Source organism: Notolepis coatsorum (assembly GCF_963971535.1).
Source record: "Notolepis coatsorum genome assembly, chromosome: 10".
Taxonomy (NCBI): domain Eukaryota; kingdom Metazoa; phylum Chordata; class Actinopteri; order Aulopiformes; family Paralepididae; genus Notolepis; species Notolepis coatsorum.
Window position 1 is genome coordinate 32,171,495 of NC_140174.1, and position 22,712 is coordinate 32,194,206.

Sequence of the window (22,712 nt, forward strand, 5' to 3'; positions counted from 1 at the left end):
AAAATGGGAGAAAAAGTGGATTAAAAAAAAAGAAAATAGCAGAATGGTCAACGGCATCCAAGCACTTAAGAGTAGAGACAGGCATGCCTATAAATGACATCATCGTAATCCATAATAGAGTAGAGAGAGAGGCATGCCTATAAATTACATCACCATAATCCATTTAATCCATCCGTTTATCTCATATGCACCTTTGTTTACACTGTTTATTCTTCTCATATTTTTATATTTAGATCTAATTTTATTTGTCTTTCTACTATTGCCCATACCTGTACCTCCCCTCGCCCCTCCCCTGTGCTGCTATGACGCCCGAATTTCCCGCAAGGGAGATTCAATAAAGGAATATCTTATAGTATCTTGTGTCAAGTTAGGGTACATTGTTTAGTGTGCTTTGAAGTGGTGCTTTTGTATTGGCCCATGTAACGTGGTTTGGAAAATGTTCCTCCTGAGGCTATATTCTAATCTATTCAGGTCTAGGGTTAAGTGGGGTCAGCAGAGAGGCCAGTCAGATACAAAGCCTGCTGTGTTTATTTGCTCAACAACGACAGGGCGATCGCTGCGCACCCCACCTCCACCACACCACAACTTGTTACTCATAGACCCGATCAGTCTCCCTCCCTGCGTGCGTGCGTGCGGGGGGCCAAGGAAGGCCAAGCAGTTAGCCAGGTACTGCTCAGTATCAGCAATTATAGGAAGCCGCTCAATTTGGAGGAGGCGTTGTTAGTTACCCTTTTCCATGATTCTGCCGTCCATGCACCTTGTACCTGACTGTTCTTTCATAATTTTCTGACTGCACTCGCATTGTTTATGTCCTTTGTATGAGGCCTCCTTGTACTTCTGTTCATGTGGACATAAATAATTCACTAACTGACAAGAGAAATAAACTTGGATCCAAGCCAAGTCACCAAGTGAGTCACACCTGCGGTTTGATTGATTGATTGAAAACTTTAATGAACAGATTGCAGAATGGGTACAGTACAGTACAGCTCAATACACACAATTGTTAAGGGGATGCAGACCAGAGAAAGACATTCGTCTTGTTTACATCAGGGTCCCCCATTTTCAATTCATAATGACATTTATGACATACACAACATACAGATATAAAAATCTAATCATCTAATCTAAATTAATCATGACATACAAGATATGCAAATATACAGTACTGTTAAACAGAGATCCTAACAGTAAATATATACATACGAGGGGGAGGGAACTGTACATTAGGAGGGGGTGGGAGGGGGGTTCGGACATTTACAGGGGCCAGTTTTGAATTGCAGCCTCCCGTAGCTGCTCTTTGAGAGTGGTTTTGAAGGTGGGTAGGGATTAAATTTTTTTTTACGGCTGTGGGTAGGGCGTTCCACATTGATGTGGCATAATTGCAAAACGTGTTTCGACCCTTGTTTGAGCCGAATCTGGGTTTAACATGATTTGTTGAGCTCCCTCTGGTGTTGTGGTCATGGTATTCACTGACCTTTGGGAAGTATTTTGACATGTACATGGGTACCTTAGTCATATAGTGTATCTTGTAGACCAGGCCCATTGCAAGTTGCTGTACTCTGTCGTCTATGTTACACACAGGGCCATTTTCGTTTCGTTTTCAGGGTCAGTTTCGCTTTTCAGAACGCAACGTAATGGCAGGCAAGTTAGACATTGTTTTTGCCTCCTGAGCACAGTGATGTATATACATGTAGTACAATGCCAAAGCAGTAGGTGGCGATGTAGTTCAAACATGAAGGCCATTTGCAATTAATCAGAAAAGTTGAATGTGCCAATACACTTCCTGCTCAAAATCAACAATCGACCATCTTTAAATGCCTCGCGTGAGCCATTTAGCCAACGTAGCATGTATTTTCAGCAAAGAAAGTGCAATAAACAAAACGGATACATTCACTGTGTGTTTTGCCTCTCATTTGTTGATGAAACAAAACTAACATCAACACAATTGACCACCAAGAGCGGAGTTTAGTCTCACAAAAAGATCGTCGCTGATTTTGTTAGCTTATGTGCTAACGTGATTGGGATATGCCAGTATAACAGTATAGCATTGTGGCTAGCAGCGAAGTTTGTTAGCTTACGTGCTAACGTGATAGGGATATGCCATTATAACAGTATAGCATTGTGGCTAGCAGCTTGGTAACGTTAATGCTAGTAGAATGAATGGATGTAAACTTTATTTAACAGATTGCAGAATGGGTACAATACAATACGGCTCAATACAAACAATTGTTAAGGGAATGCAGACTGTTGTGTGCAAGAACAAGTTGCAGGTTGAAAAAACCCTCAGCACGGAACTAGGCAAAATCTGCATATGGCTCGCTGATAACAAACTATCATTACACATGGGCAAAACAGAGTCCATTCTCTTCGGTTCAAATAACAAACTCAGCAAGACCGACGGCTTCTCAGTCACAGTGGGTGACAATATTGTCACAAGGAAAGACGAAATTACCTACCTGGGTTCCATCCTAGAGGCAAATCTTTCCTGTGACAAAATGGCATCCAATGTAATAAAAAAAGTCAACCAACGAACTAGATTCTTGTACCGGATCTCCTCTCTGGTAAACAAGAATACCCTGAAGACTCTGGCAGGAGCACTCATTCAAGGGTACTATGACTATGCGTGCACCTCATGGTACCAAAGCACCTCAAAGGCGCTTAAAACAAAATTACAAACATCACAAAACAAACTGGCCAGACTACTACTTGACCTGAACCCCAGAACCCACCTCACCCCTGCCCACTTTGACAACCTAGGATGGCTTAGAGTAGACGACAGAGTACAGCAACTTGCAATGGGCCTGGTCTACAAGATACACTATACGACCGGGGTGCCCATGTACATGTCAAAATACTTCCCAAAGGTCAGTGAATACCACAACCACTACACCAGAGGAAGCTCAACAAATCATGTTAAACCCAGATTCGGCTCAAACAAGGGACTAAACACGTTTCGCAATTATGCCACAACAATGTGGAACGCCCTACCCAAAGCTGTAAAGGAATGTGAATCCCTGCCCACATTCAAAACCGCTCTTAAAGAGCACCTACGGGAGGCTGCAATTCGAAACTGGCCACTGTAAATGCCCAAAACCCCCACCACCTCCTAATAGACAGTCTCCTCTCCACTGCATGTATATATTCCCTCCCCGCCGTATGTATATTTCCCTCCCACCCACCCACCCCCTCCTAATGTACAGTCCCCTCCCCATCATATGTATATACTCTGTCAGGATCTAGGGGTAACAGTACTGTATATTTGAATACCGCTTATGTCACACATGTATCAGTACTAAATACCTATATGTCCCTATGCCATAAATGTCATGTATGTTGTGTATGTCATAAATGTCTATATGAATTGAAAATGGGGGACCCTGATGGAAACAAGACAAACGTCTTTCTCAGGTCTGCATCCCCTTAACAATTGTATGTATTGAGCCGTACTGTATTGTACCCATTCTGCAATCTGTTAAATAAAGTTTTCATTCATTCATTGTAGCTTGGACTGGGCTCCTTATAACAATAACTTGACAACACATAGTAGCCGCAGCTCCTTGGGACAGCTCTGCTGTAAACACTGGAAATAACCATGCAGGTCTCTACTGCGCATGGGCGTTGAGCAACAACGGCTCCGTATCCGACTCACGCAGATTACATGGCACCATTGTCTGCGAGTTTTGGCGAGTATCCAAAACGGAAACACCTTTTCAGTGTTGCCAGTAGGACAACGCGTTTTCCTGCCAAAACGGCGTTTATTTTTAACTTGGACAGCAAACGTGATCATTCAGCAACAAAAACGTTGCTGTATTCGCCAGTGTAACCATGGCCTAAGCCATCCATAGGTAGTCAAAGTGGGTAGGGGTGAGGTGGGTTCTAGGAGTAAGGTCAAGTAGTAGTCTGACCAGTTTGTTTTGTGATGTTTGTAATCTTGTTTTTAGCGCCTTTGAGGTGCTTTGGTACCATGAGGTGCAAGCATAGTCTAGTACCCTTGAAAGAGTGCTCTTGCCAGAGTCTTCAGTGTATTCTTGTTTACCAGAGAGGAGATCCGGTACAAGAATCTAGTTCGTTGGTTGACTTTTTTTTATTACATTGGATGCCATTTTGTCACAGGAAAGATTTGCCTCTAGGATGGAACCTAGGTATGTAATTTCATCTTTCCTTGTGACAATATTGTCACCCACTGTAACTGAGAAGCCGTCGGTCTTGCCGAGTTTGTTATTTAATCCGAAGAGAATGGACTCTGTTTTACCCAGGTGTAATGATAGTTTGTTATCAGCGAGCCAGGTGCAGATTCTGCCGAGTTCTGAGCTGAGGGTTTTTTCAACCTGTAACTTGTTCTTGTCAGAGACCAGCAGGGCTGAGTCGTCCACGAACAAGAACAAATTGCAGTCACAAGCTGACTAAATTAGGAACAGTAGCGGTCCTAGTATGCTTCCTTGTGGAACACCACAGTTCACTGTGAGGGGGGGGGGGGGGGGGGTAGAGTACTGTTTACCTCCACCATCTGTTCTCTCCCCTCCAGGTAGGATTGCATCCAGCTCACTGATAAACTAGGGATGTCCGATATTATCGGCCGATATCGGCATTAAAATGTGATATCGGAAAATATTGGTATCGGTTTAAAATAAAATAAAAAATAAAATAAAAAAATTATTTTTATTTTTACATTTCTTTTTTTTTAAACTTAAATTTTATTTTTACATTTCTATAGAAATGATGTCCGATATTATCGGCCTACCGATATTATCGGCCGATATCGGCATTAAAATGTGATATCGGTTGATATCGGTATCGGAAATTAAGAGTTGGACAATATCGGTAAAAGCCAATATCGAGCATCCCTAATCAAAACCAATTGCTTTTAGCTTGTCAATCAGAATGGAGTGATTGACAGTGTCGAAGGCCTTTTGTAGGTCCACCTCTTGTTTGATGTGGTCGTTCAAATGGAGAAGGCATGTGTCAGTGGAGTGGGATGTTCTGAAGCCAGATTGCAATTCGTAGATTCGATTTTTTTCTAATCTACTAATCTAATCATCATCTAATTGTGATGTTTGTAATCTTGTTTTTAGTGCCTTTGATGTGCTTTGGTACCATGAGGTGCAAGCATAGTCGTAGTACCCTTGAATGAGTGCTCCTGCCAGAGTCTTCAGGGTATTCTTGTTTACCAGAGAGGAGATCCGGTACAAGAACTGTTCTACAGTTGCTGCGTATTATGGAAAAATCACATGTTCACCCTTTTACATTCCTTGTGCAATATTTAGTGTAATATAATATTCCTTTACTCCATTTACCATAAACAGCTTAGTGGCATAAATTCTCTAGCGTACAGAGAGCATGTTTTGTCTGGAACAACTCTAACGACATACTCTCTCATAACAAAATATTAGGGACCCCGGTCCTGCTAGCCAGATGCAGCTTGTCAGTATTCATCCCACACTGTTATTTTATGAGAACTGCCTCACTTTTTTTCTGTATGCAAAACCATGATTTCTCTTACTATTAGGCTGAAAGTATCCTTGGCCTCAGGGCTCACTTTTCAGATTGTCTTCCACTCTGTATTGAATTGAGACTCTGTGCACAGAATAAACTATATTTTTTTCCTATCCATTGACTCAATCTCAATTTCTCTTAAAATCACCGAACTTGGTAAAAGAATTTTCCACAAAATGCGTTTCAGCTGAAATCAATTGTGTGTGTCTGACTCCAAGACCTGCACGGACTGCAACGTATGACATATCATGCCAGTTAGGGTACCTTGTGTATAGTGTTTACTTTTACTCATATTATATATTCTGATTCAAATTCTTTATTGCCTATATTTATTGTAATGTATAATATAACCAATAGGGCATACAGACCCTCATCTGAACCTTTGTTTACACTGTTTATTTTTATATTTTTATATTCAGATCAAATTTGATTGCCTATACTCATGTCTTTCTACTATTACCCTGTCCATACCTGTACCCCCCCCCCCCCCCCATGCTGCTATGATCCCAAGAGGATCAATAAAGGAATATCTTATCTTATCTTGTTCAGGAAGCCTCTAATTCTGAAACTCATATTACGGGCTTTTTACACTATAATCTACGACAAGCAGTAAGCCAACCTGTATCACCACTTGGGGGAGGGGGGGCATCACTTCCATTCAACTCAGGTGCCATCTGTGTCAACGTGTGGCCTCCTCTGGTTTAACCCCCCCCCCACCCCCGAGTGCCCAGCTGGGGGTGTTGGGAGAAACAGGCTGTTTTCCCGAGAGTTCCATGGTGAGCTATGGGACCAGTGAAGGGGGGGTCGGGTGGAGCAGCTGATACCAACTAGTCTAAAAATAGGCTCCAGGACCTGGCCATTGCCGTAGAGTAGTCTCTTCCAGCTCCATTCCTTTCTTTACTCTCTTGCCCAAACGGAATATCAAACTCAATCGTTTCTGCTCTGACCTTCTACCCGAATCAACAGAGAATGAACAAGCCGAAGATAATTAGGCCAGAGGAGAGGTAAGCGTTGTGACTTTTGATCATATTAATATACTAGGCCGGAATCCTGGAGCCAACCCCATGTGCTTTCGGTGTTGAGTGAAGTAGATTCCCTTTTTGAGTGAACAGTGTGTGTCAGAGAGACTGTGCTCTTGAACAAGCAAGTTTTAAAGTTGTGGTTATTGCCCATAATTCATAGGGCGTGTAGATATTGCCCATAATTCATACTGTATCGGTACTTTCTAATGTGTTTCTCTGCTTCCTAACAGTCAACCAGCACGGGCGCTGTGGTATGACCGAAAGAAATATGTCACTATCAACTTCATGGTCCAGAGACCAAAACAGGTCCAGGTCGATATCCAACAAGACAAGCTGATATTATGGTGAGGTATATACGAGTGAGAGTTTGTTTTTATGTCTTCTCCACTCAGTTCTGTGTGTGTCTGTGTCTGTGTGTCTGAGTGAATGAAAGTGAGATCATTTAAAGTCCTCTTTTCTGCATGATTTCATTTCATGCTTTTTGTAAACTTTATGAACATATACCTGTTATGTCTTATTCTTATTACTTGTATTATTGCACAAATGCCTTATTCTCATCCTATTATTATTATTATTGTATTATTGCACAATCGTTGCGGGCAAGACCCCCCGCATTTCACTTAATCACTGAATACGGCAATACTGCACTATGTCAAAACAATCCGTCTCTGTGTGTATTCAGTTGCAAAAATGAAGACGATGACTACATCTACAATGAGTTCTACTTCTATGACAAAGTAATATATCATGTAAGTATCCAGTTTTCTGTCAGACTTGGCGAGAGAGAAATAACTAGGCAAAGCATCATGACCATTGTGTCAGTTCACTATCAGTATCAATCTAATCAATTTGTAGAGAAGTATCACAAACATATTGCTATTGTTGTCATGTGACCCAGGCTCATTGAAACATATCACAAACATATTACTACCGTTGTCATGTGACCCAGGCTCATTGAAACATATCTCAAACATATTACTACTGTTGTCATGTGACCCAGGCTCATTGAAACATATCACAAACATATTACTACCGTTGTCATGTGACCCAGGCTCATTGAAACATATCTCAGACATATTACTACTGTTGTCATACGACCCAGGCTCATTGAAACATATCTCAAACATATTACTACTGTTGTCATGTGACCCAGGCTCATTGAAACATATCACAAACATATTACTACCGTTGTCATGTGACCCAGGCTCATTGAAACATATCTATCTCAAACATATTACTACTGTTGTCATACGACCCAGGCTCATTGAAACATATCACAAACATATTACTACCGTTGTCATGTGACCCAGGCTCATTGAAACATATCTCAGACATATTACTACTGTTGTCATACAACCCAGGCTTGTTGAAACATATCACAAACACATCACTACTGTTGTCATGTGATTGTACACTGTATATTGGATGTGATATCCAATACATTAATTAAACAAACCGCTATCTTCATCCTTTTTAACAGGATTCCAGAGAGAGAGTCTACGACCGCACCATTAACTTCTTGATAAGGAAGTTGACTGGTGACGTCCCATGGCCTCGTCTCCAGAAAGATCCCAATAAGGTATTACTTCGGTGTGTGTTTTGAAGATGATCAGTCAGTCGCGGGATTTGAACGGCCCAAACTAGTGTATACGTCAAGCCAAGGGCACAGGTTTGAAGGGGACACTTTAGGTGGGGGTTTGGGGGTTGTCCCCCAGCAGATTTTGAGCGTCAAACACTTCATTAGCTACATTCTGGTGTACTTTTATGCACCAACGCGAGCGAGAGGCATGTCTGCAAGGTCCAGATGGTATGGTCATGTAGGGGTGTCTGAAATTGGTGATAAGAAGGATATATAAATGTTTTGACCCCCTTGTTTTTCACCTCTATTGGGGGGGGGGGGGGGGGTAGTCTTTCATATTAGCTATTTTTTAAGGGGGACAAATTTACCTCTTAATATTGCAAAGTTTCTTCTACCGGGTGAAAGACTTTGTCAGTGAACATCTTTCTGCGTCTGTGACGTGCCTTTTCCAGTGTTTCCACCGTGCATCAGTAGGCACAGTGCATTTGCTTTGTCAATCCGGGGCCCTGTTAGCGAGGGGGCCCGTTTCAGTTGAAACGGGTGAAACATAGCGAAGGCCGCCTATGCCCTGAGCTATTCAACCAACAGGTTCTTTCTCCACCCAATCCGCAGTGCAGCTGGATCGCCGTGGACTTCGACAACTGGCGGGACTGGGCGAACGAGGAGACCGACGGGAAGGCGGATTACGATGACTACATGGACGTGAGTCGAGCTACGCCGCTCCTTAATACAATCTTGATTTAATGTGCGTCAGTGATAGGGGCGACTGTGGCTCGGGAGGTAGAGCGGTCGTCTGGTAATTGGAAGGTTCCCGGTTTGATTCTCGCTCCTCCCAGGCAGCATGTCGAAGTGTCCTTAACCCCTAACTGCTCCCGATGAGCAGGTTGGCACCTTGCATGGGTGAATGTGAGGAACAAATGGTAAAGCGCTTTGGATAAAAGCACTATATAAATGCACCATTTACCATTTATTGCATGATTTATTTTTCTCCAATATTCACATTATTACAGATTTTGGAACGGGCGTGTACTGTATGTATAAATGCTTCTGCCTTTCCGTTTCAGATGATGAATGAAATGAGTGGCACCAACCAAGGTCCGGCACCAACGATGGATGATCTTTTTGACGTAAGTAGGCGACAGGATGCTTGCAGGGAGGTAGTGTGGCCTAGAGGTAAAGAGACCGGCAGCCAGTGAACCGAAAGGAGTGGAATGAGTTGCCTTTGACCATCAAACAGGGCTTGAACCTGTATAGTTTCAAGGTGAACGTTAGGAGGAAATGGCTCCTAGAAAATGTCCCCTTCCTGTTTTAGTGTATGAGATCTGTACATTTTGTACATATTTTATTGTATTTTACTTTTACATTAAATTTTTAGCAATATACTGATGATAATATGTGTAATAAATGTTTATGTAAATACTATGTGCTGCTGAGACCAAGGTCCACAATGGAAATGATGTCTGTGACTTTTTTGTGCTATCCTTGATCATTTTAGGCATGACTTGTTGTAACATGTACTGTATTTTAATAATTGTAAAATAAACTAAACTGAAGCCACATAGTGTTGGTAAGTTTGCCCTGAAGTAGAGAATTTACACGATTAATTTGATCTGATTCTTCTTTCTTTCCAGTCTGACTGAATCCTTCATTCATTCCCCCGGACGCCGTTTCTTCCCCTGCGTCGACCCTGTGAGGAACGGTGATGTGATGATTGCACAGGAGGGCGCTAAAGTTCATATCATATTTGATAGATTTTGCTTTGTTTTTTTTCATTGATGGTTTGAAGAGATACGTATGAGCTGGCGCCACAAATGTTTTTACATAATCTGACATTTTCTATGATGTGTTATTTATTTACTAAATCTCGTTGCACTATTATGAACCTGTCTTCATTGAATAAAGATGGATTTCATCCATGGTGTAAGAAGATTGTATGGGTGTAGATCCCCCCTTGAATGGCCCTTCTAAGGTTTCTCTCCTCCACACTGCCTGTGGAGCATTTTTTCCCTATTGTTAGGTTTTAGTGAGTTTTTCCTTACCTTCGTGTGGGGTATGTCTGGGAGTGCTTGCATTCATTCATTTATTTGCATTTATTTTAAATTTGTTGGACCTTATGGTGTTCTTGTTTTGTTCTTGACTTATTGTTATGTTTCTTCTTGACTTGTTTAACTAACACTTTGATCGCCATGGTTAAATTCATAATTTACCATCCCTAGCCAGCTCTATTTGTCTATGGAGAAGTTCCCCTTCTTTGCAGGGCTATAACTTTTTAAATTCTATTGCTAAATTGACATTATTATGGCCCATTCAATGTCCCATATATATTGTTCAGGGTGTAGCAACGTTATACTTTTTCATTCACATATTCATACTAAAATATGGTCTAAAGTATAAGTATGTTTTTATCGTTTTCTGCAGCTTTCTCCAGAACTTGATTTATAGCCCCAAATGCATTATATTGATGATCAAATACAGTTTGGTAGCGATCGGTGCCAGATAAAAAATTTCAACTGGAGGTACTTCTAGAAGTTACTACATATCATCTGATGATGACCGGATGGGCGGGGGGTCGTTTATAATTCCCTGGGCAACGTTATATCATTCATCTAGTGTGGGTCATATGATCATCAGAGCAGTTTATATGGAACACGTTAGAAAATAACGCTGGATCTTACCGTATCTTCCTTGCGCTGTTGGACGATCAGCTTGGAGTAGACAGTTTTCGATTATGGGATGTTGATCTAGATGAACCATTTCCAGGTTGTATAATACTATATACGTCCAAATAACGGTTAGACAGTTGAGTGGAGCTCAGCAGTATAGCTCAGGTCCCCGGAGGAGAAATATGATTTCGATCACAGATTTTTGAAATATTGATATCAAAGACGAGTTACGGCGTCTTCGGCAGAATGAGCATGGCGAGCAAAGACGAGTTACGGCGTTCCCGGCGATTAAAGTGTTGTTTAAAGAAGACGTGTCCGGCCCATGGGGACATTACCGTATGTTGTCGGGCCTTACAAATAAATTTGATTTGATTTGATTTATCGACTGGCAACTCTGTGCTCATCAGACCTGCAGCTGCTGGTACTGTATGGAGAGAGAGGCTCATCTCCATGTACAGTAGCCGAACGAACCTAAGAAGACACACAACAACAGACAGACAGCTCAGTGATTGAAACCTACGTGTTTGTGCGACCATGTCGACCTGAACAATGGGGGATAATAATAAGAACGAGCCGCCTCGGGGGCCTGGAGGATACCGCAGGCGGAAGACGGCCGCTGCTTCTGGAGCTGGACCAAGTCATGTGAGACAAGCCGGCGGCAGCAAGGCGCACGGAGCCGGGGAGAAACCACTGCATCGCCCCGCTGAAGTACGACCACCATCATCATCATGAATTGTGCCGTCAAAGCATGAATGAATCGGCATTTCGCTGAAGTACGACCACCATCATCATCATCATGAATTGTGCGTCAAAGCATGAATGAACCGGCATTTAATACAGCGTGTCTCAGGCGAGAGCATAAAGGGGGGCGTAATAGCGTAGGTCAGTGGCCAATCAGAGCGCAAAACGGGAACCTGGAAACACGAACACGTTGGTAAAAGCATAGACGCCCCCCCCCCCCCCCTCTCTCCCATGAGCTCAAGATACCGGAAGTGTTGCGGTGGTCTGAATGCGTGATTTTTTCCGTAGCCTATATGTGCGAAGAAAGACGCTCTCGGATTCGTTTAGCGCCGAAGGGTCTCTTCCGCCTAAAGGCCTCTACATGCTACAGCAAATTCAAAGCAACTTCAACACAACATCGGCGCAATTTCAGCGCGCTTGTTGCAGACAGTCTTGTAGACTGTGTTGCGAGGACGTTGCGTACCTGTCTCCAAAATCTAATCTAAAGACCCGTTGCGTTGGTATTGCGTAGCAGTGATTGGTTGGTAGTGATAATGTGTCTGCAACACCGTTGCTTTGTCGATGTTGTGTTGAAGTTGCTTTGAATTTGCTGTAGCATGTAGAGGCCTTAACCCTAACCTTTAACTCTAAGCATAACCCACTTCGAAAGAGGGCCAAAGCATAACCACTTTGACGCAGAGAATTATGTACAAGGCGGAAGAGACCCTTAGGCGCTAAACCAATCAGAGAGGGTCTTCGCTGAACGCGGCTAGCCAATCAGAGAGCGTCTTCGCAAACAAAGGTTACGGGGGAAAAATCACGCGGGCTTCTTCATAGATCTATATATATATATTCTTTCCCCAATACATTTCCAGTTCCGCGTGCGCGTTCTGCGATTTGATTGATTGATTGAAAACTTTATTAACAGATTGCAGAATGGGTACAATACAGTACAGCTCAATACACACAATTGTTAAGGGGATGCAGACCAGAGAAAGACTTTCGTCTTGTTTCCACCAGGGTCCCCCATTTTCAATTCATCAGGACATATATGACATACATGACATACAGATAGTCAGTACTGCTACATCTATACATTTATGACATACCAGATTTGCAAATACAGTACTGTTTGTGATACAGAAGGAGTCAAGAAAAGGGAGTATATACATTTGACGTAGAAACTGTACATTGGAGGAGGTTGGGTGGGGGGGGTTGGGTACACTGGGATATTGACAACCATACTGGGTAATTTACATTGGAGGTGGTTGGGGGGGGGGGGGGGCACACTGTATAAGCAAGCAAAACTGTACATTGAGGGGGGGAGACTCTGTACAAACAAACAAAATTGTACATTGGACTATTGACAAAACCATACTAGGTAAATGACTGTGTATCTGATTGGCCACTGATGGTTCTGGTCATGTGACATGTGCGCCCAATCGCGTGACGCGCCCATTTCCGGCTCTAACAGTCTGCAAACTACCTAATGCCTAGTTTATCAATGGTTACGCTTAGGCGACTCTTTCGAAGTTGGTTATGGTTAGAGTTTGGAATCAGGGGGGGCTGGTGTTCTATCCATAGATATATATGGTTCTATCGCCCTGCTATAAGACAAACTCTAACCTTAACCAACTTCGAAAGAGTGCCTAAGCTTAACCGGCGAAAGAACTTGCCGTCACACGATTGGCGCGACCAGAAACGTCAGTGGCCAATCAGAGCGCAGAAGGCGAACGCGGAACTGGAAATGTATTTGGGAAAGAATTCAGGCGGTCTGCGTGAACAACAGACTTGAACTAAGGTTGTACTGCTTCGCTTTCCGTACTTGGCTTCTGACAGCTGCAGTTCTCTGGATGAGGTTAGTTGAACTGAGGAGGGGATCAGGATCACTCTTTGGTCTCGTTGGTTTTAAAACACTCCAGGCATGGCTTTTCACTGTCAACGGGACTGCTACATGAGAGAGGTATGATGTGTTTTCAAACACACTGTACTTGTCTACGTCTACAATTTTGATAAAACATTTCTATAAAAAAAAAAAAAGCCAGCTCCTTGCAGTGCACAAACAGGTTTACTGTTAGTAATAATTAACCTAACATCGTTCCCAGTTTTATCTCCGTGAGTATTTAACCCCAACGGTAACGTTACGTTAACCAAACTAGCAACACACCGTATTAAGGGATAGCTAACCAGCTAACGTTATCTGTACTTGCATTGTAAGTTACTGAAACACGTGTCGTTCCGATGATAACGTTACCTGACCTGCAGTTGCAGGAGGTCACTGGAACGCACAGTTTGTGTTTATTCATGAGTTCAGAAAAGTACTATCGCCAATTCACTATGAATTGAAAATGGGGGACCCTGATGTAAACAAGACAAACGTCTTTCTCTGGTCTGCATCCCCTAACAATTGTGTGTATTGAGCTGTACTGTATTGCGGAACCCATTCTGCAATCTGTTAAATAAAGTTTTCATTCATTCATTCAAGACTTTTTTTGTAATGCACAGAGCTTACTACTGTAGTAGCATGAAAACGGGCACATGTTTTGTAATTTGCTGTGATTCTCCATGTTACTGATTTGGGTATATGGAGAGAATTAAATTATATTTGCATCAGTCTGCAGCATTGGTCTTGTTGTGTAGTGTTTGGTGAATTTATTGTATATTTGCACATTCTCTGTACACTTCACTTACAGTTAGGCCGTAAGGTGAAGGCTGAATGAATGAAAACTTTATTAACAGACTGCAGAATGGGTACAGTACAGCTCCTCAATACACACAATTGTTAGGGGATGCCATCAGGGTTCCCCATTTTCAATTCATAGTGTAGCTGTATCGTTTAATCCCATTCCCACATCGGCGGACTACGCAATTTTCACTCTGGGTGAAAGATATATTGGTGTTTGATTTAGGAATAAAAAGTTCTCCATTTAGAATCTACCCGGTTTTGCGCAATCATAATTTTAAAGTCGGGACTAGATCTTTCCTTACGAACGGATACTTGGTCACTGCATAGTTTTATTTGATGTATTGGTGCGAGTTCTGTAGCGTATCTTGCGCTCGACCAATAGCAGCCCTCTTTGTTGCTAAGTTACAGACCACAATACATTTGTGTAAACAGTAACGTGACGTTAGCATGTCATCCACGGAGTACATCTCGACGAAATTTGACAAACACATTCTAACGTTCGCAAAATAGGTTTCTAAACAATGTCATGCATATAGGCTACTTGCTATAGGCAAGTGAATGGATACAGCTGGCCACAACGTACGTGTTATTAACCATACATATACATTTAAATCATCCCTTATCTCTACACCAACAACACAGCATTGCACACGCTGTGAAAACGTATAGAATGTTTCAAAATGTCAAAAAATCACACTGATGCATGACGTCCTGTCCTGGGAAATTATTCGACAAACCTCCATAAACACACAATCTGTGATGCATGCAGAACATTTGTATCAAAAACACTTTACCCTGTGATTCCCAACCTGCAATAAAGATGCTGGTACATCTGTTCAGTCTGTGACTGAACATGCTTCTCATCTTGACTAGCTCGTCGTAGAGGGGGTGGGGAGGGATTCTCCAGGATAGCAGCCAGCTTCCTTCTCATCCCCCTCTCTGCCACCACCTCTAGTCTGACCAGCTCGACTCCCACCACGGAGCTAGCCTTCCTCACCAGCTTGTTCAGTTTGTTGGTGTCCCTCGAGTTGATGTAGCCACCCCAGCATGCCACAGCGAAGAGGACGCTGGCCACTACAGACTGGTAGAATGACTGCAGCAGTCTATTGCAAACATTGAAGGACTTGAGTCTCCTCAGGAAGAACAGCCTTCTCTGTCCCTTCCTGTAGAGGGCCTCTGTGTTGTCCGACCAGTCCAGTTTATTGTTATTATATATATGTTTTTTTCACAATCTAATATAATTATTATTATTATAATTATGTTTTACAAGTCGATTATTAATTTCAATATAGAATATTCGTTGTCAGCCCTACAAGTACAATTAGTTACTGCACACTACATCACCCCTGAGTGGAACATGGAAAGCCAAACTTCCCCCCACTGTACCGAAAACCGGTACCGAACCTTGACTTCAAAACCGAGGTACGGTTTTTGTGTACCGTTACACCCCTATCAGATGGTGATGGGAATCGGGGGGGGGGGGGGAGGAGGCTCTTCTTTTCCCTCCGGAAGTTCACCGCTCCTTGGTTTTACTAGTGTTGAGTTGGATGCTGTCGCTCCACCCCACAAAGCTCTCCACCAGGGCTCTATACTCCTCATCGGTGATGTAGCTTACGATGGAGGAGTCGTCGGAGAACTTCTGCAGGTGGCAGAAGTCTGAGGTATAGAGGGTGAAGAGGAAGGGTGACAGCACAGTTCCTTGGGGGGCGCCGGTGTTGCTCACCAGTACGTCAGACTGACTGTCCTTTAGTCTGACATACTGCGGTCTGTCAGTGAGGTAGTCCTTGATCCAGGCCACCAAGCCGTGCTCCAGCTGCATCACGGAGAGCTTCTCCGCTAGCAGTGACAGTATGTATATTGAATATTCCTCTTTACTTACTTTATTTTTTACTGTATGAAGCACACTCTCAGGGGCTCATACAGAAACAAGCATTTCATTGTAAAGTACCTGTATTTTTTTGTGATAAATAATAAACAAACTTGAAACTTGAAAACTTGAAACTTGTGTATGTATGTGACGAATAAACCTCTTGAATCTATTTTTGTACCTGCATTCCATTTTGTTTTTAAATGGAAAATAAAAAGGTTAATGAGTAACTTATTGATTTGTAAATTTCACATTATTCCAAATGAAGGGGATGGTGTAGTGTTTTGATTCATTAACTATCTTGATCAAAAGTGTGTGGGTCTATTCTTTTTCTCATTATACTATCCACTGAACTGCTTTGTGTACAACCTCAATCTTTAGAAAATTGTACCAGCATCTTTAATATTGCAGGTTGGGAATCACAAGGTAAAGTGTTTTTGATACAAATTTGCTGCATACATCATGGATTGTGTGTTTATAGAATAATTTCGCCGACAGGACGTCATGCATCGGTGTGATTGTTTTTTTAAACAACATTTTTAAACATTTGAGATGTTTTCACAGCGTGTGCAATGCTGTGTTGTTGGTGTAGAGAGAAGGGGATATGATTTAAAAATGTAAATGTATGGTTAATAACACGTACATTGTGGCCAGTTTTTCAGCTGTATCCAATCGCTTGCCTATAGCGTATGCATATAAAATTGTTTAGAAACCTATTTTGCGAACGTTAGAATGTGTTTTTTGTTCATTTTCGTCTAGTTGTATTCCGTGGATGACATGCTAACGTCACTTTACTGTTTATTGTGGTCTGTAACTTGGCAACAAAGAGCTGCTATTGGTCGAGCGCAAGATACGTGACAGAACTTACTTGCACCAATACGTCAAATAAAACTACGCAGTGACCACGAGGAAAGATCTAGTCCCGATTTAAAAATTATGACAAAACGGGTAGGAATGTAAATGGAGAACTTTTTATTCCTAAATCTACACCAATAGATCTTTAACCCAGAGTGAAAATTGTGTAGTCCGCCGAGGTGGGAACGAGAATAGTTTTCTAGCCACTTCTCAGTACTCTAACCCTGAGAAGTAGAATTGCTAAAAGTGTTTTAGGTTAAACACAGCAGTGTGTAACTGGTTCAAACAGAATTAAGTCATATGGAACATGTGTTTCATATGTTAACAAAATATGTTTTTTATAAATTAGTGTATAGTTTTTACAAGAGTGTTTCATTTAGCAAAGGATCTGAGGTGTTCTGCTAATTGTGTGTGTGGTTGTGCTAATTGTGTGTAGTATTTGGAAAAACCGGGCCCTGTTTTCAAAATCGTGCTTAAGTAATCTAAAAAAAAACAAGATGATTTCCACGTTGTACCTATGTCTGTTCTTGGTCGAAATTATTTTCTTTTCATCAAGTGTTTCTCCTTCCAGTTTGTCACGTCAGTGGTGTCCTGTTGCCCTGGTGAACTGAAGCAAGACACCAATGGAAAGAAAGAAACTATCAAGGGTTTTAATGTCAAACTTCTAGATACAATCTTGTTTCCTGAGGGAGGCGGTCAGGTAAGTAGCTTTCCTTAATCACATGAATCTATTTCAGCATATAAAGGCCAACTAAAATGGGTGCTCACTCATTGACATGCTATAGTTGGTAATACATATTTCCCAATTAATTTAATTTCAAACCTTTATTTAAACTCGAAAGGCAACGGAGGTTTCCCTCATTTACAGTCACGTTGAGTGTACGTACAGAAATAAGCACAAAAAAGGCATATAAGACGTCAAGACGAGGCAAAAGTAAGGATAACAAATCAATTAAAACACGTACAACTTGATTGACAATGGTTGGAGATAAAGGTTTTACATTTTGCAACATAGGACTGTTGGAGTTCATTCCATGAGCTAGGGGGCATCGTAGGAAAATGCAGATTTAACCTGTTCAGAGCAAACTATCAATGAACGAAGGACGTATACATACGTTGTCTCTTGTGGCCTTTTCAGGATGTGTGTGAGTCACGAGTGCTTTCATGCAGTTTGTGGTCTTCATTGAGATTGATGTACCTTTAGTGTCTTGGAGGCGTGTAGCTTTTCTCCAACACGTCCGTGTTTCCGGGTTCCCGTTTTGCGCTCTGATTGGCCAGGTCATGTGACATGTGCGCCAATCGTGGGACGGCAAGTTCTGCGCCTATTTCCGGGTCGAACAGCCTGCAAACTACCTAACGTCTAGTTTATCACTGGTTAAGCTTAGGCGACTCTTTCGAAGTTGGTTAAGGTTAGAGTTTGGAATCAGGGCAGGCGTTCTATCGCCATGCTCTAAGACAAACTCTAACCTTAACCAACTTCGAAAGAGCGCCTAAGCTTAACCAGTGTAGAAACTTGCCGTCCCACGATTGGGCGTACATGTCACATGACCTGGCCAATCAGAGACGCGGAAACACGAACGCGTTGGAGAAAGGCTACAGGTGTCTGGGAGTGTTGCATATTTGGATTTTATGGTGGATTTTGTTCTTGATTTATTGTGATGTTTCTTCTTGACTTGTTTAAAGAAGACTTGTCCAGCCCATGGGGACATTACCTTGTGATTTCAGGCTTTACAAATACATTTGATTTGATTTAGTGCACAAGTAGTTTCCAGTAGAAAATGGTAGCGGTTACATTAGGTTGTCTACAATTCAAAACTGAAACTCTGACTGCCCAACCAGAAGTCTGCAATGTTGTGATTTCTCAAAGCGAAACTTGAGTCACACTAGCTGGTTATGACATACTGTACAATTAACACTGATTTCAATGGTGAAATCCTTTAGACACAATATATCATGCTGCTTTACGATTTGCAACAAACTGCTCAAAGCTAGAGTCCCTCATTGGAATTGATAATAAAAAATAAAAAAGGGATGCCTTCTTGCCATGGAGTGGTCACGTTTTGAATAGTCTTTATTTAATGTGAAGACATGTTCTCTATTTATTTTTGCTCTTACTATATCTTGTTTTTATTTGTTTGTTCTAATCAAATCAAATCAAATTTATTTATAAGGCCCAACAACACGTTAATGTCCCCATGGGCCGTACAGGTCTTCTTTAAACAAGTCAAGAAGAAAACATAACAATAAGTCAAGAACAGAACAAGGACACCATAAGGTCCAACAAATTTAAAATAAATGCAAATAAATGAAAGAATGCAAGCACTCCCAGACATACCCCACGCGAAGGTAAGGAAAAACTCACTAAAACCTAACGATAGGTAAAAATGCTCCACAGGCAGTGTGGAGGAGAGAAACCTTAGAAGGGCCACCCAAGGGGGGATCTCCCTTCTTAGATGTCGGTGATAGTAGTGTTGCAGACGGACAGTTGGTAAGCTCATGTGTGTAGTGAAACACAGATGAGTGCATGCAATAGCAACTGAACATTTTGAAAGATTAAAGATAGAGCTGATAGCGATAGCAACTGAACATTTTGAAAGATTGAAGATAGAGCTGATAGCGAATCTATTTGAGGCACAGGGGCGGCGCAGAGAGGGTCGCGTCCTCCCCGTCTTAATCACGGGACATTCAACACTCCGGTCATTGCTCAGGGACAGCCGGAGATAGGTGGCGGCGCTGAGAGGGTCGCGAACTCCCCGACATCATCGCGGGACGTCCGGCACTCCGGTCACCACTACGAGGGGTGGGGGGGAGGAGTTAGAGAGTTCCCATGTTTGTGGTGCTGCAAAAGAGCAGACATGTAGTATCCTGCAGTGCCATGTAGTACCCTGTAGTGCCATGTAGTACCCTGTAGTGCCCTGTAGTGCCATGTAGTGCCGTGTAGTACCGTGTAGTACCCTGTAGTACCCTGTAGTACCCTGTAGTGCCCTGTAGTACCATGTAGTACCATGTAGTACCCTGTAGTGCCATGTAGTGCCATGTAGTACCCTGTAGTGCCATGTAGTACCCTGTAGTCAGGGTGCGATCCACGAGGGGAGCCCGGTGAGCTATAGCTCCCCTAGATCAGACATCAGCTCCCCTGGGGGTCTCTAAAGCTCCCCTGGGAGCTGTATCATCATCGTGTATAATAATAAACGTATGCTATTTTGGATGTATGATTAATGATTTGCGTGTAGTGGCTACTTACTGGGACATAATTCACGGCATTCTAGCCTTTTGTGGTGTTTACTACATCTCCCATGACCCTTAGCGGGGGATGACGTAGTTAAAGAGAGACAGTGTTTGTGCGACAGTAGAGTGCGTAATAAACTAGCGTTTTTGCATCGGAACACGACTCCGTCTACGCTATCATTACTGCATTCCTACATTTGTGACCCTTGGACGTATTTCGGAGATTATATCGAACATGTCAACTGAACAACAGAACGCAGATTGCAGAACTTTGAACGCAGTTTCACTCAAGCTGCGCAGAGTGCCAACGCTTGGTTCGCGCAAGCCGAAGCCCAATTCGCTCTCAGGAATATTACCGCGGATGCCACCAAGTACTACTATGTGGTAGCAGCCCTTACGAATTCAACGGCAGCGAGAGTGGTGAGTTTGCTGGAAAACCCACCTACACATGACAAATATGTGACTATAAAAACACGCTCTGAGTTTTTTTTCGCTGAGAGGCGCGCCGCGCAAACCCCCCCCCCCCGACGCGGCTCACCCAAAGATTATGCTATGGATCGCACACTGCCTGTAGTGCCATGTAGTACCATGTAGTACCCTGTACCCTAACTAAACTAGACAGATTAATCTAAAGGTCAGTCCCCGACCAGGTGAGATCAGGGTAGGTTGAAGGAGAGAGAGAAAAGATGAGTCTTAAGCAGGGATTTAAAAGCTTCGACAGAGCAGGCGCCCCTGATGACGGCAGGTAATTTGTTCCACAGGTAGGGAGCGCGGTAGACAAAGGCTCTGTGGCCGGCGGATTTCTTTTTAACCCTAGGGATCGATAGAAGCCCCGCATTTTGTGAGCGCAGAGCACGAGCGGGCGAGTATCTGGAGTTGAGATCGGATAGATAGAGCGGTGCAAGCCCATTAAAAATGTTGTAGGTGAGGAGTAGCACTTTAAAGTCAGATCGGGCTTGGATAGGAAGCCAGTGTAGGGCGGACAAAACTGGTGTGATGTGATCAAATTTTCTAGTTCTAGTTAGTATCAGTGCAGCCGCATTTTGCACAAGTTGAAGATTTTTGATGCTTGAATTAGGTAGGCCTGAAAAAAGTGCATTACAGTAGTCCAGACGTGATGAGACAAAAGCATGAATCAGGGTTTCAGCATCAGCCAGAGTTAAAATGGGGCGAATTTTTGCGATATTACGAAGATGGAAGAATGTAATTTTGGTGACATTTTTTATATGTGCATTAAATGAGAGGGAGGAATAAAAAATGACTCAGAGTTTTTTTATGGTGGAGCTCTGGGATACATGACAGGTATGGTATCAAAGTTGAGGGAGATGTCCTGAAACAGGCCTCTGTGGTTTGGGGGGGCCAACAATTAACATCTCAGTTTTATCTGCATTAAGGAGTAGAAAGTTTTGCGACATCCATTTTTTGTTGTTCTATATGAAAATGTTCTGTTCTTGGCCAGGGCCCACTTGAAAAAGAGGTGGAAATAGCACTGATTAAAATGTGAAAGAAATAATAATAATAATAATAATAATAATAATAATAATAATAATAATAATAATAATAATAATAATAATAATAAAGAAATGGAAGTCTCAAGCGTGGCCCTCTGGTGGTAAAAAAGGTGTACCACAACTACACAAATGACTACATGAAAGTCAATGGAGAAAGCTGGAAATTAATTCCCCCCAAATACTTCCTGTTGCCAGATGTGAAACATATTCACACACGCTCATCCTTGTGCCTCTGTAACTCTCTGCACCAAAGCACAGGCTGATCGGCCCCACAGTTTGGCGATATTGTGCAGATTCACAAACACACTCACACACACACAACCGAATGCATACTGTCCTCGGACAGGCTCCGCCTTCTGTGGACAAAATAAGCAAAAACCCAAATCACTAGTATCTACTTAACGTTAACAGTAACACCTATGTCTTCCTTTGTGCTATCTGTTGCCAAAAGTGATAAAAAAAAAGACACATGATGAATCAATCGATGGAAATGATGTTTTCCCAGCCAGATGACCACGGGCTGATGGGAGACGTGCCGGTGCTGCGGGTGACGAGACGCGGGCCTGAGGCCGTCCACTTTGTGACCTCGGCTGTGGATGTGGGCCAGGAGGTGCGACTGAAGGTGGACTGGGAGAGGAGGTTCGACCACATGCAGCAGCACTCGGGTGAGAGAAAGGCTTGTTGCCTCTGGGCTGATGGGACACAAGGCAGGGTCTCGAGGCCTCTGAACTCTGTTGCCTCTGGGCTGATGGGACACAAGGCAGGGTCCCGAGACCTCTGTTTATACTCAATTTATACCTACCTACTGCTTTCACTAATCATAACTACCCACATCATATTATAGTCTACCCATATACTCTGTATGATAGTATGATGTACAACACTGTATGTGTAACATGTAAACACGCTTGATAACACGTTTAGCATTTTTATGAATGTGGGCACTGATATGCGAAAATGAACTAAATGGGTTTCATTTCTATAAATAAAAAAGAAAAGTATCCACCGGTGGGGGGCGGTGGGCATGTAATGTACTCAGTGGAGCCTGAACACCAGTATCAAGCCTCATTTAAGCTGCCATGTGCCAG

General features: G+C 42.6%; 2 protein-coding genes across 3 annotated transcripts in view; both read left to right on the plus strand.

Moving 5' to 3' along the window:
• Window positions 1–6,363: 6,363 nt before the first annotated feature.
• ptges3l (prostaglandin E synthase 3 like) lies at window positions 6,364–10,026 on the plus strand. Of its 2 annotated transcripts, none has more exons than XR_014620189.1 (7): window positions 6,364–6,497; window positions 6,746–6,859; window positions 7,198–7,264; window positions 7,996–8,094; window positions 8,712–8,796; window positions 9,159–9,221; window positions 9,726–10,026. XR_014620189.1 is itself a non-coding variant. In XM_084323535.1 (7 exons), the coding sequence occupies exons 1-7, from the start codon at window positions 6,463–6,465 to the stop codon at window positions 9,732–9,734; spliced, it is 477 nt and encodes a 158-aa protein (XP_084179661.1). In that variant the 5' UTR covers window positions 6,364–6,462; the 3' UTR covers window positions 9,735–10,026. The 2 variants fall into 2 exon arrangements, 1 of the variants encoding a protein (XP_084179661.1); XM_084323535.1 differs by having other exon boundaries at window positions 8,707–8,796.
• Window positions 10,027–13,321: 3,295 nt separating this feature from the next.
• aarsd1 (alanyl-tRNA synthetase domain containing 1) overlaps window positions 13,322–22,712 on the plus strand; it is a 63,236-nt gene continuing 53,845 nt past the window's right edge. The window contains exons 1-3 of the mRNA XM_084323487.1: window positions 13,322–13,440; window positions 17,457–17,585; window positions 22,130–22,289. Of these exons, the coding sequence (XP_084179613.1) occupies window positions 13,402–13,440; window positions 17,457–17,585; window positions 22,130–22,289 (328 nt within the window). The 5' untranslated portion in view covers window positions 13,322–13,401. The remainder of the gene's footprint in view (window positions 13,441–17,456; window positions 17,586–22,129; window positions 22,290–22,712) is intronic.